The sequence below is a fragment of the Nyctereutes procyonoides genome, unplaced genomic scaffold (genome assembly GCF_905146905.1).
Source record: "Nyctereutes procyonoides isolate TBG_1078 unplaced genomic scaffold, NYPRO_anot_genome, whole genome shotgun sequence".
Classification (NCBI taxonomy): Eukaryota; Metazoa; Chordata; class Mammalia; order Carnivora; family Canidae; genus Nyctereutes; species Nyctereutes procyonoides.
The window spans coordinates 7,068,612-7,081,909 of NW_026575044.1; the positions used below are offsets into that span (position 1 = coordinate 7,068,612).

Consider the following 13,298-nt stretch of genomic DNA (forward strand, 5'->3'; position numbering starts at 1 on the left):
TAGTTTGTTGTAAATTGAACAAGAATCACCCTGTAGCCTTGAAATGTATTTCTCTAAATACTCAGGAAGTTGAACATCTCTGTATTTTGAAGATCTTAGGTAATTTCTCTTCAGTAAAATGCTGTTTATGTCTTTTGGAAATTTTTTTTTGGGGGGGTTGTTTTTGTCTTTTTAAATTGATTGGTAGAACTTCTTTATGTATCCTATATACTAATCCTTTGCTGACTCTGTTTCATAAAAGTCCTTTAATATACTCTAATTTATCAATCTTTTATTTTATAGCTGAAGCTTTTTGTGTCTTTTAAGAAATCATTCCTTGCAATAATGTGGAAAGATATTTAACTATATTTTTTTTACAAAAAGTTTTGCTTTTGCACCCTTTAAAAGTTTAATTCATTTATAGTTAATTATGTATACATGATGTGATGTCAGATGAAATTTCATTCTACTCAAAAGAACAAGTTATTTTTTGCCCTAGCCTCATTTATCAAACAGTTCCCTCCTTTTCTCACAAGACATGCCTCCTCTGACATTTGCTAAAGTTAATGATTTACTTACTTCATCTCTACTCCAGGTTCTCCGTCTTGTAATTGTTAAGTGATCAGGAGGCTCTGTTGGCTGCGGTCTTGGATCACCAGATCTACAGTTGTTTCCTTCTGGAGTTTTAGAATGAACTAATGGAGGGATCTTTCGGAAGTTGAGGCTTTCATCAAAAACACGATCAACCAACTAATAAGACAAAAGCAGATCCTTATGAGAATAATTTGGAAAAGTCCCGATATTGGCATTATAATTTTATTAGACAGAAGTTATTCCATTGTCAGGTAGTAACAGAAGCATGATATCTTCAATAAACCAATTACTCTTTCTTTTTATAAGTACTTTAATGGTACCTGTTTAATAAAATAGATGTTCACCTACATAGATTTTATTTTTAAAATCCAAAATACATAACTATGTTAAATTCAATTCTTCCATGGATAAGATTTCCCCAAAATGGAAAACAGATTTAAGTAGAAAGGGCTGAGCCATCTTGATGGACATGTTCATTTTACTCACATTGTATTACCAATGTAAAATAATGTTTTTCTTTTAGTTTCCTATCTGTTTTTTTCTTTTTTCTCCCCAAAACCAGGTGCCAAATTTCTTCACAGATACATAAACTGCAAATTCCAATTAAGTGTATGAAAGGAAAAAAAATTAAATGAAGTATTTTGGTCTTAGGTAAATTTTGAACAATGCTACAAAAATTACATATTTTAGTAAAAATGACATACTGCCACCTACAGTGCAAATTATACAAATACAATACAAAGTAACTCAGGTTTACTGAAGAAGGAATAAACTTTAGTACATTATTCAGAAATAAAATAAAAAAGAAAAATTAAAGTCTATTCAATGAAATGTTGAGTAATTTTACTGGATCTGAGTGAATGCATAATCATGTTAGATAAAATTTAGTTAGATAGTTGAGAAAATATCTTATCATTTAAAATGTACCAGAAGAATTGTGTATGTCTTGCCACCAAGAAGATTCTTTTGTTTTTCAACAATGAGGATGGTTTTATATACATTTACAATTGATCAATGTGGTAACAAAACTCTACACAGATTCATGAAAGCTCATTTACCAAATCAGACAACACATGAAGGAGAAAAAACAAAACAAAACAATGACCATCAAAGAATTAGATTATAAAAGGAATGTGACAAAAAGCAAAGTAAGAAAATATTAACACAGTTTATTAGAATCAAGTCTGTCAAAAAGGCTAGCCATTTTGGGCTACTATTGAGAACATTATCTTATAAAATTGAGAAGCTATTAAAGGCTGACATATTTTTTTTTTCTGCAAAAGGCTAGATAATAAATATTTTAGACTGTGCAGCCATTCAGTGCCCATCTAACTACTAATTTCTGACATTGCAATACAAAACAGCCAGATGATAATTAAATAAAAGAATGTGGCTTTGTCGTAATAAAACTTTTAATTAATTCTCTCAAATGCCAATCTTTTGCTTGTACCAGATCAAGAGACCAAACATGGCAGAGTACCATTAATTTTATATTATCTGTTAAAGGCATCTTCTGGAGCAGTGTTGTGCAAATATTGGGCTCTGAAGCCAGAGAATAGGAGGCCCTGGTTTTGGAAGAGCAATAATCTATATATGCTACCTTACATTCCAGAATTTGCAAGAATGTTTCAAAACTGAATATATCTGTATTTTTTTTGTGTGTGTGTATAAATACATACATTTCAGTTTTCAAAGTGTATCCTTGAGTATATATGCGTGTGTATTCTTCAAAAGAATTATTTAAAGTAGTGAAAACTGTAGAATTTTCTCTTTATTTGCTAGTAGAGATATCCACCAGCTAAGCAGGTATAAAAATACCCTTTAATTGAAGTATTTTCATAGCCAGACTTTATAGAAACATTACACAATCATCTATCAAGTTTTAGTTTGCTATTCAGATGCCATTTATACTCCTATTTTATACTCATATTTTTAAGTAAAACTATACACGAATAATTGGCAAAGTGCTTGTTTTAAGTACTTTTACAGCTTCATGTTAATAGCAGATCAAATGTTAGCCTTTACTAGTTTTGCTACAAAAACATAAAAAGAAATTTTTTAAACCAAAGTTGGAAAATGCAGTGCTTCATGCAAACAGGGAGGGTGGATGTAACTAAAATAAACTAAGCAAAAAGCTAAAAGCAAAAGAAATAAAGAAAAGAAAGAACCTTATGCATTTCTCCATGAAGATCTCCTACCTCTTCTCTAGTGTCTATGGCAGAGCCAGGGGTGGTGGCAGCAGTGCTTACTGTGGTACTAGGGGCAGTGCCTGATGAAGTCACTGAATCTATCTCTCCTGCTACATCGTTGATTTCCCGAGCAATGAGAGCAAGATCTTGGCTGATCCTGGTAATAATTTCAGAAAAGAAGTTTAATCCCTTTTAAATAACAGTTCTAGAAACAATCATTTGTGATAGAATCAGTTATAGAAGTTGTGTATCTAATTAAAGATTTACACCAAAAACTTAGGATTTTTTGGAAATCCTATTAACTATTTTGATTCTAACAGTCTTAAACTTTAATTCCAAAAGTTAATAAAACTAAATTTCACATAAACTGTCACTTTGAAAAATATGTTAACACCCAGAAGTAGTGCTATGTCTTTTAAAACACACTGTTAGTATCAATGACTAGCATTAATAGAGGACAATGGCAAACAGAATCCAAGGAGTCGCTGCACCTGGATAAGAAAGTAATTACTACTTCATTTTCACTAACCTTTGTCAAATGAAGCTTAGCATTTCTTTTGATTATAAGTACAAGTAACAAACAATTAGTATTAGTAATATTGGGTTGTCATTTTTTTCACCAACAGAAATCACATTATGGTTGCTATAGGTATCTTAAAACAACTAGTCATTACTACTTCAAAATTAAATCCACAGCAGTCATTAAACCCACAGCAATTATGTTCCAGTAAGTATGTTAACAAAGAACTAATTATTGCTCTGTCACTTTAAAAATATTTTTATAATATTATAAAGAAATGCAGTCCTATTGAAACAAAACTAAGTATTTTATGTTGATGCATTTAGAAACATTATTCTGAGAGGAGCTCCATAAACTTCCCCAGATGGCCAAAGAGGTCAGTAACTCCAACACATGACTTTGACTTCATGTGACACACAGCACTTCATAGTACACGTTGTTATATCATTTGCGAGTCACAAGGTTCTTGTGAGGTAGGACTTTTCTAACTGAATGTGAATAAGGACACATTCTCAGATAAAGTGAGTGGCTTGGTTGTGACAATATAATTTACTAATAGCTAAGGCAAGGCCAGATCCCAAGTGTAGAGCTCATTTCCACAGAGCCATTTATTTGTGTTATCAGCCACGCGAACTGAAGAACTAAATAAGTATTACCAGTGATAAGCAAAAGGAAAAACTGATTTTTTTCCAATGCTGCTATTTTTAAGAGGGAGAAAACTTAATAATCTACCAGTGATAATCTTGCTTTTCTCAAAAAGATCTCAATTCAATGAGACATGAAAATTCTAAGTAATGCATCTACTGAAGTCAATTTGGCTACTTCCACAGGGAAGGTATCTAAATTACAGAACATTCTTAAAACAAGTGAAAGCTTCTGCAACTTTAAAACTGAAAGCAGGTACAAATTACCATTTTTTTAACGGGCAAAATGTAAGCTTGAAAGACTTTTAAGGAATACAGTAACTGCATAACAATTTAACTAACAGATTTAAAAAGAGAAGCTAAATGGAAGCTTATGGCCTAACAGACACGATTTGTGGTCAATTCCTTTATTTACCAATACAAAAAGGTAGGAAGTACACTGATAAATATATTTTGGTCTCTTATCACGTTCCAGGCACCATGCTATATACCCTAAGGGCTATAATGATGAGGAAGCAGATAGAGTCCCTGCTCTTATAAGCTTAGAATAAATATAATGAGCACATTATGTATAATTATGTAATGTATATTATAATATGACCAAAACCACTATATGATAATAAGCACCCCTAGAAAGAAGCTTTATACTCAACTCACTTCATTCTCACAGCCACCTTGTAGGAGAGGTACTCATCGTCTTGTTTTACAGATAAGGAAAATAAGGCTTAAGAGAAGTTATTTGAACACTTTTTGGTTAAGGTCACAAATACTTAAATGGTGTAACTAGATCTTTTTATTAGGTCATGCTATATCTCACATTATCATTCCATGTGTAATTTTTAAAAACTTGTAACTGTAACTTGTAAAAACTTGTAATTTTATAACTGTTGATATAATTCTTCTGGGGAAGAGTTTACCGTGTTTTCTTAGATACTACATTCAATTCTTGCATTTCTGAAATAAATGAACTAAAGTTCAGAGAAACCGAATAACCAAGCTTAAAAGAGACAAAACATAGATAAGCATGAGCTTATCCAAAAATCTATTTTTGCTTTTAAGTTTTTTTATGCAGACATTTGTACAATGAAGCTTCTGATCTTTGTAGATAGCAATCTGAGTTAATTAGAAAAAATGAAACAGACAATAGCAATCTCAACAGGTTATGCAGTAAAAACTATGCTAACATGAACAACTCTAATGTATACATGACATAAACTGGTTAGTCAGTAAGCACCTTAAAAGCCGCCTTTTAATTTGCAAGTTTATCATGTACATGCCAGCTGTTTCTTTGTGTGACCACGATTCCTATCTTAAAGTTGACTCAGTAATACAGACCATTAAATTGGTTTAAATCCACACTGCTTAAAAGTCTCAGCACCTACTAAAAACCAGCATTAGGAATTCTAAAAAGCAAAATTATCAAGAAAACCAAAGTAATAAATATCTTCAAGCAGAAATAACAGATTTATAATTCAATATAGAGTATGGACCTATTTATATAGCTGTTAATTCTAAGCTGACTTATTCCATAATGCTTCTAGGTTACACTCATTGGAATATTTTATAATAATGTATTTCTTGACATCTCTTGATCTGTGTGCTTTTTTTTTTTTTTTAAGATGAAGCTCATAATCGTTGTTCATATTCTGTCTCCATTCCTATCAAAACTGCTAGAGGACGAAATTCTAAAATGATACAAATGTTTTATTTGGAGTTTTGCAATCCATCTGGTTTCCTTGCTTTCAGATACATGGCTGAAAAATACACCTTAAAAAATAAAATCCCAAAGGCAAGTTTTATAACCACAGTGCTACTAACAAACTAGAAGGAAAAGGAATAAAGTCATTAGAAGTTAAATGACAGGCAGTTTAGCAGTCCTGCTGGTATACCTAACGAGACATGCAGAGACGGTGGTGATAGAATGCATGTAGTAACAAGGTAGAGCCAAGTGAAAAATGTCACCTTGAGCTCCTGTGCACTGTCTCCTCTGTGGTAGCTTTCCTGGGTGGGGGCAGGGAAGGGGTTTGGCCCAGAAGAAGGGGTCTAAGTTTTGGGGGGGGGGGGGAGTGCCCCTCAAAGGGAAGCAGACACACCCAATATTCCCTCAAGGTACTTCTTGAGTTGGTTTTGGAGGACCTCTCCTCCTCAGGAAGGGGAAAGGATGAGAGAAGGCAAAGTCTGCTGTTGCCAGCTGCACCCACAAGAATAAAACATGAGTTTTATAATAATAAAACATAAAACATGAGGGAGATTCTCTCCCTGCAGGCATCCTGTGGGTTTATGACAATTAATGGATCCTGAAGCACAGACAGGCCTGTTCCCTAACTGGAACTGGCTCACAATGCCTCAATAATTTGTCTCACAAAAAGCTATTTATATGGTAAAATAAAATGTTTAAGCAGTACAATGAGATTAAAAGGGCATGTCTAAAAGAATTGAAAGCAATTACAAGTAAATAGTCATTAAAGACCCCAAAACATAAACATTACATTAAAGTAATGAGCCAGAAAAAAAACATAATTCATAGAAGTCAACAAAGAAAAGCAAGATAAACACTATTAAATTATGTTAAGGGACAGCCCGGGTGGCTCAGGGGTTTAGCACTGCCTTCAGCCCAGGGCATGATCCTGGAGATCCAGGATCGAGTAGCATGTCGGGGCTCCCTGCATGGAGCCTGCTTCTTCCTCTGCCTGTGTCTCTGCCCCTCTCCTCTCCGTTTCTCATGAATAAATAAATTTAAAAAATTATGTTAAGAGTTTTTTAAGCATCTATGGATTATTACATATTATGTTCTTTAATTATAATAATATTGCCTAATATAAAACTTGAAGATTAGAGCCTTAAACTGAAGGCGGAAATAACTGTAGCACATAAACATGAAAATGTTTTAGGTGACATAGGGTATATAAAACACTGCAGTAAAATTTAGTATCTTACAAACTTAAAAAAACATACTTTAACTACAGTTAGCATCTGTTTGAGTATAGCCTCTCTTCAATGTTTAGCCATGATAAGGTACTAATTAAAAATCACTTCTGCAGCATGAATTTTACATTTTAGGATACAACTTTTAGTTACACTAAGCAAATTTATTTAATATTCTTTTTTCAAAAGAAGATTTTATTTATTTATTCATGAGAAACACAAAGAGAAAGGCAGAGACAGAGGCAGAGGGAGAAGTAGGCTCCCTGCAGGGAACCCGATGTGGGACGGGACGGGATCAGGCCCTGAGCCAAAGGCAGATGCTCAACCACTGAACCACCCAGGCGTCCTACAAATTTATTTAATACTCAAAATAATTAATAAAGGATTGAATTAAACTAGTATCTAATGAACTCATAAACTGTGAGTAAAAATCCATCTCCTCTAAGTCTCCCCAGAGAACATGAATAGAATATCTCCAACAAGTGTGCTTATTACCTCTTTGGAAGATAAAAGGAAAGTAATAAAAAACTCAGCTGCACAACTCTTAATTATATAAAGCTGACACTACCTTTCAAGAATGATATTAACTCATCAGTATCTTCACCAGAAACAAGAAAGGGGGGCTGCAACCAAAATAAATCAGTTGTACAATATGTTAGTAGCACTGGTGTTAAAAACATGAACCAGGAGAAACTGCATGGAGAGGAACACTTTGGAGGAAACTAAGTTCATAACTACCTGTGGATTTCATTTCTTGGACTAATTTACACAAATCAGATACAAGCTAAACTTTGTTATCAAGTTGAAACACTGACAAAAAATTTCAGCTCTTAAAGATGATCCATTAAAACCAACCTGGCTATCTCTTCTCGATGGGCTGTCCAGTCTCGGATGTAGTCTTCCTGCTCTTTGATCCGGTGCTTGAACGAAGAACTAGTAGGCATTGCTGCTGACCCAGAGCTCTGCAACCGAGTGGTTTTCAGGGCTGGAGAAGTACGTAGACGAGTATGTTTAGGGGAATTACGGTTTGATCCAAATTCATCTTCTGAGGTGGAAGCATAATCAGTAGGAAAGCGCCTCCATCTTGAATTTACTAAATTAGTTTAATTATTAAAAAAAGAATTATTATGTTACCTTTTAAAGGAGATAAAAGTCATGATTTCAAAAACACCATGAGACAAACACAGCACAATTTTCAAAAACTGACATACACATACCTAACAAAAATCATGTCTACTACTTCTTAAAGATAGAAACAATACATTTTGGTGAATTAAAAACAATGAGTAATTAAAGACAATTGAAAGACCATGTTTTCCGTAGTATGGTGAATAAAACACTCAGATGAAAAATTCACTAATGATAAACAACTAAGCAAGCTCTATTCATAAATGTTTAACTCAGATACTTTTTAGTTGCAAATATATATCATTTGAATGAAGGTATGGATTTTTTAAAATGACAGTAACAGTAACAACAAAAATAAAAATACGGGAAAAGATTTCCTCATGCCACATGGACTTTCAACATGGAGATGGTAATCTCTCTTTTCCCAACATACAAATGTGCATAATTCCTGCTGTGGAAATTATGCTTTTATGGCAGAAAAAAACATTACCTCTGTCATTCAACATCCTGTTATGCTATGATTGGAAAAAATCTTTTTACATGGTAAAAACACAACAAAGCATCTTCAGTACAACTCTGCTTTGACACTGAAAGCATATGGCGAATATAGACAATGGCATAAGACCTACAAGGAGCGAAGCTCTACAAAGCTATTCTCACAACCAATGACATTCAAGGCACAGAAGATACTGTGATATTCACATTAAAGAAAGTGGCAATCACTTTCTTATTTAAGGTTAGTAAAGACATTTTAGAGATGGTATTGCTGACACATCTGAAAAATCAGAAGACAAATTAATTTCACAACTACTGTTAGTGTAAGAACGAAACAAACAATTTGTGAGGCATAAGATAGAGGTCACAAATAGGGCAATAATGACTGATTCACAGTAAACCTCACAAGGGCAGGAGCCACACCTGTTTAATCTACTACTGCATATCTAGCACTTAGCAGAGGGTCTGGCTAGCAAATGTTTTAAAAATATTTTTGAATAAATGAATGAATTCCTAGATACTGACCACCTGCTTTTCACAGATTAGGTAAAACCCAGTGAAAAGCATGAAATATTTTTAGTGGCTAAAGTGACAAAAACTCAGCATCTGCTATAAGTTCCAATTGCCATTAATATTAGAAGAGTTTTCTTTCTCTCTCTCTCTCACTCCCCCCCCTTTTTTTTTTTGCTCCCCCTCTTTTAAAACAGAAACTGACCCTAGGCTGCAAAGATTGGTCAAGTCTACAATTCCTTCATCCTGCTTCACTGGAATTTTGTACCTCTCCTGTCTCTTCCTCCCCAAACCACAGTTTTGCCTAGCATGGCTCAGGTGGCTGTCAAATAAAACTGATATACAATGCCACCAGAGTTGGTTTAAGAAGCAGAGAAATCTATAAACGGGAATGTGTCTTGAATCAGAGCCTGCCAATTCATCCTGATTCACAATCCCATTTGAAGCTCCTAGAGCTTGGAACGAGATTCACGGGTATAAGAAGATATGCAGAAACTTCATGGCCTTCTGGAAAAGTGTATGCAAACACATATACACAACTCTAGGTAATTATTCATAATGTCTTTTGGAGGTAGTGGTCAATAAATTTTCCAGTTTTGCCATTACAAGATAATTCATTAACATAAAAATACTTTTACCACTAAAAATTACTAGTTTTTAGACATCTGAAAAGTCCTACAATTTGAACTAACCCCAAGACTTGAAAACAATTTCAGAAACACTTTAGGAATAAGAGCAAAAAGACTCTAGAAAAAAAAATAGAAATATTGCAATGTTTATACTTTTTAATAAAGGCATGCCATTAAACATCAATGTTTAGAATATATCATTCATAGAAAACAAGTTCACAAATAAGAAAAGGACCATTCATAGATTTGATTTCCTGATTTTTGATTTGGAAACTATGGAAACCATACTTACAACAACTGAAAGTTGTTTGGAGTGAAAACAAAATCAATAGCAAAGAGTTTTAATAGATTGCAGGAGATGTGAAAACATACTTAGGGATGATGGAGCTAGGTCATTGACTTAGAGGTAACTGACAAAGAATGCCATCATTGGCTATTATATTTCACAAGTAGCACAATATATGAAAGCTGAACGAGAAACTGAGAACCAAGTGCTAAATGTCAGGTGATGGCATGTAAATAGAGCCACATTAGAATGAACTTTGAGTCTCAAGATCAGAAAATAATTACATTTTGGGGGGGGAAAGAGAAAAACTTCTTTTCAAATGACATTCATAGAGTTTCCACTTATTTTTACAGGTCTATCTAGAGGCCAGCAAGATTACTGAAGTTTAAGAATATCTTTCCAAAAAAAAAAAAAAAGAATATCTTTCCAGATAAAAGCAACCATAAGGTACCATAAAGATATTTTAAAAATGGAAAGGTAACATATTTAGGCCTGTTCTCTTAAAATTGAGGGCAAAATGAGAGATAAAATAAAGAGGGGATAGCCAAGAAATGAAAATATGGCTAGTAAATCTTTAAATGATTAAGGGTTATCTTTATTAATGGCACACCTATCATATGGGGAGTACTAGGAAGCAGAGCTCAAGTATGGTGTAGACACCACTTGGCTTGTGTAACAGCCAAGAGGAGAGCGGAGACCAGTGGGATGATCACTACTGGCTGAAGAGAGACCAGGAGAGGGGCTTTAATGCCAGGGCCTGTTATTTCCCAAAGAACTTATCTGAAGAAAAAAATCCCTACCATCGACTAGTTACTGCAGAGTAAACTTCAAATTAGAATGTTTTTAACTTTCCCTATTGACTACTTATTTCATAGAATTTTAGAATATAAGAATCTCTATTTAACATTAGCATAAATTCTTCAATTTATATAGAGAAAAACAGGCCCAGAAAGGTCTTGCCTTGCTTAAATCAAAGTTTAAGCCAAGTTTACCAACTCCCAGAGTTCATAGCTCATTTGTTGCTATTCTAAATACTTCACAGTTACATGTTAGAAAATCTTTATTTAAAAAAAATTTTTTATGATTCCAGTTAGGCTAATTCTTTGAAAAGATATCCTCAATTTCTCATAGAATGATAGTTTTTGTGATTTCTACCTGTGAAGAATTTTACTTCTTCCTCTTGAATTTTATTGTCTAAGTAAAATCCTGTATAGAGTTAAAATGCAGCATTAGGCCTATCTGATATATTATTGGTACCAGGAAGGCATTTCAGATAAATCATTAAATTGAATATTATAACAAAAGTATTTGCAATGCCAGGCCCCAGGGAGGCTTCCTTGGTTGGTGAGATACTAGATAGCAAATATAATAAAATCAAAGTTCTAAGATCAGCTTAATTAATTTTGTAGCTAACCTGAAAATTATTTTAGTTACATTAATTATAATGCTTAGTTACAAAATTATGCAACACTCCCTCTTATGGAAATAATAAACTACTATATTCACTATGAAAACATACTATTGAGAATTTAAAAAGGAAGAAAGAATTATCAGGATTATTTATTTGTGAATGCTCTGATTTCTTTCATTGCTAACTAAAACTTTGTTGGCCTTAAAACACATCCACATGTATAGATGTAACAAATACATTTCAGGAAACAAACACTGCATTTTCACACTTTATATCAGAATATTTTTGTGGGAAATAAACCACAAACATACTTTACGGGTATATTTATAAGCATGTAGCAATTAAGATCATTTGGGGAAAAAGATCCCTGACAATGTTCTGTATTGGTCTTTAACCTGGAGGAAGAAATAACTGAAGCCATGCGTGCCCAACATCTAATTCCTACCATCTATAAAATTTGAGGTTCGGAATAAAAATAAGAAAGCAAGAAATCTAAGGATGTGTACCTAATGAAAACCAACTGCTTTACTTTGAAAACCTTGCACACTTAGTTTTAAATATATCTTATCAAAATAAATCTGGATATTTTAACATAACTTGATATTAAAGGATTACTGAAGGAATGGGGTGGGTAGTGGAGACTAGACTTTCCTAAAAGCAAATTACATCAGAATTAAAGAAGCATCAAAGAACTTTTAATGTTTCTAAGCCAGAGATTTCCATTCTTCTATTTTTATCATATACATTTCTTTGGAAAACTTTTTTTAGACATGGCCTAAATTATGAAATCTGAAACATTACAGAATTATTTTCACATATGCCAATCTGGACATATCAAGGCTCTAGGTTCAGAGACCTCTAAGTCCTTTAAGTTTACAGTTTGTACAACAACACTGACCAGTATGATTTTACATTCTCTTAAATCATATTTCAAAATCTAAGAATTTTTATTTTCTTTTCCAGTCAAGATATTATAATTGTCTTAAGTAGAAATGCCATAACATAAAGACAACCCATTTAGCAACTAGATCAAGTGTCTGCTTTTCTTGTTTTTTTATTTGCCTACCCATATAACTATGTTAGTGTGTGACCACTAACTATGAGATGCTAGCCATTGTCCTTGTAGATAGGATAGAATACTATAAACAGGCATCTTGAGTGAATCCAAACATACAATCCTGGATCACAATGTGGCTTCATGAATTTAGTAACACATCAGAATTACATAGGTTATAGTGGACAACATACCAAATATATTGTATGTTGGCCTTGTATATACTTCTGGAAATAATCCAATAAATTCCAGGCATTGCCCAGAAGCTTGTAAGCAGAGTATTTCTGAGAGCCAGACAGGATGTGGTAGAAACAGCAAGAGGCTGGGAATGAAAAGGCCTTGGGGCTTCTCATCCTGTCCCTGCCTCTGCTATGTGACCAGGGCAGGTTGTTGCATCTCTTGGCCTAAGTTAAGTAAACTGAATAATCCTTCCAGTTTTTAAATTCTATGGTTCTAATTATTTAATATACTACTATTAAGTATGAAGAAGGCCGAAAGGGTACTAGGGAATATCGTTAAGCAATTGAAGGTACTTTTTGGATATAGAAAACTGCATGTTTATCAAGTTCTGTATTCAAAGGAGAAAACAAAATTTATCTTTGAAGACAGAGCATCTTATAGCAGTTTCTTAGATTTGCTTAAGTAGTCCTCTTGGGCTTGCACCTCACAGAAGACCTTCATGTTAAACAGATCACTCATGTGTCACAGACCAGAGAACCAGTACAGAAGGAACTGTTCCATGCTACTTGGTGACATATGGCTTGCATTACAGCTAACAGTGAGACAGGAGAAAACTGGAACATTTCTATGTACTGAAATAGAGATGAGGTGATCAAACAAGCCATGTGAGAGAAGAAATTCTATCACAGTACACACCATAGAATGCAGCACAAAGGAAATGTGAATTGAAGAGGTAGAGCCATAAGGAACAGAA

General features: G+C 33.7%; 1 protein-coding gene across 12 annotated transcripts in view; it reads right to left on the reverse strand.

The window, feature by feature from the left end:
- Positions 1-13,298, reverse strand: part of CEP170 (centrosomal protein 170) — a 134,430-nt gene that overhangs the window by 13,054 nt on the left and 108,078 nt on the right. For 7 of the 12 annotated variants that reach the window (XM_055323746.1, XM_055323745.1, XM_055323736.1 and 4 more), the window contains 3 exons: positions 7,707-7,944; positions 2,742-2,919; positions 559-729 (listed from right to left, as the gene is read on the reverse strand). In XM_055323746.1, coding sequence (XP_055179721.1) covers positions 559-729; positions 2,742-2,919; positions 7,707-7,944 — 587 coding nt within the window. The remainder of the gene's footprint in view (positions 1-558; positions 730-2,741; positions 2,920-7,706; positions 7,945-13,298) is intronic. The other 5 variants (XM_055323748.1, XM_055323744.1, XM_055323747.1 and 2 more) reach the window with 3 other exon arrangements.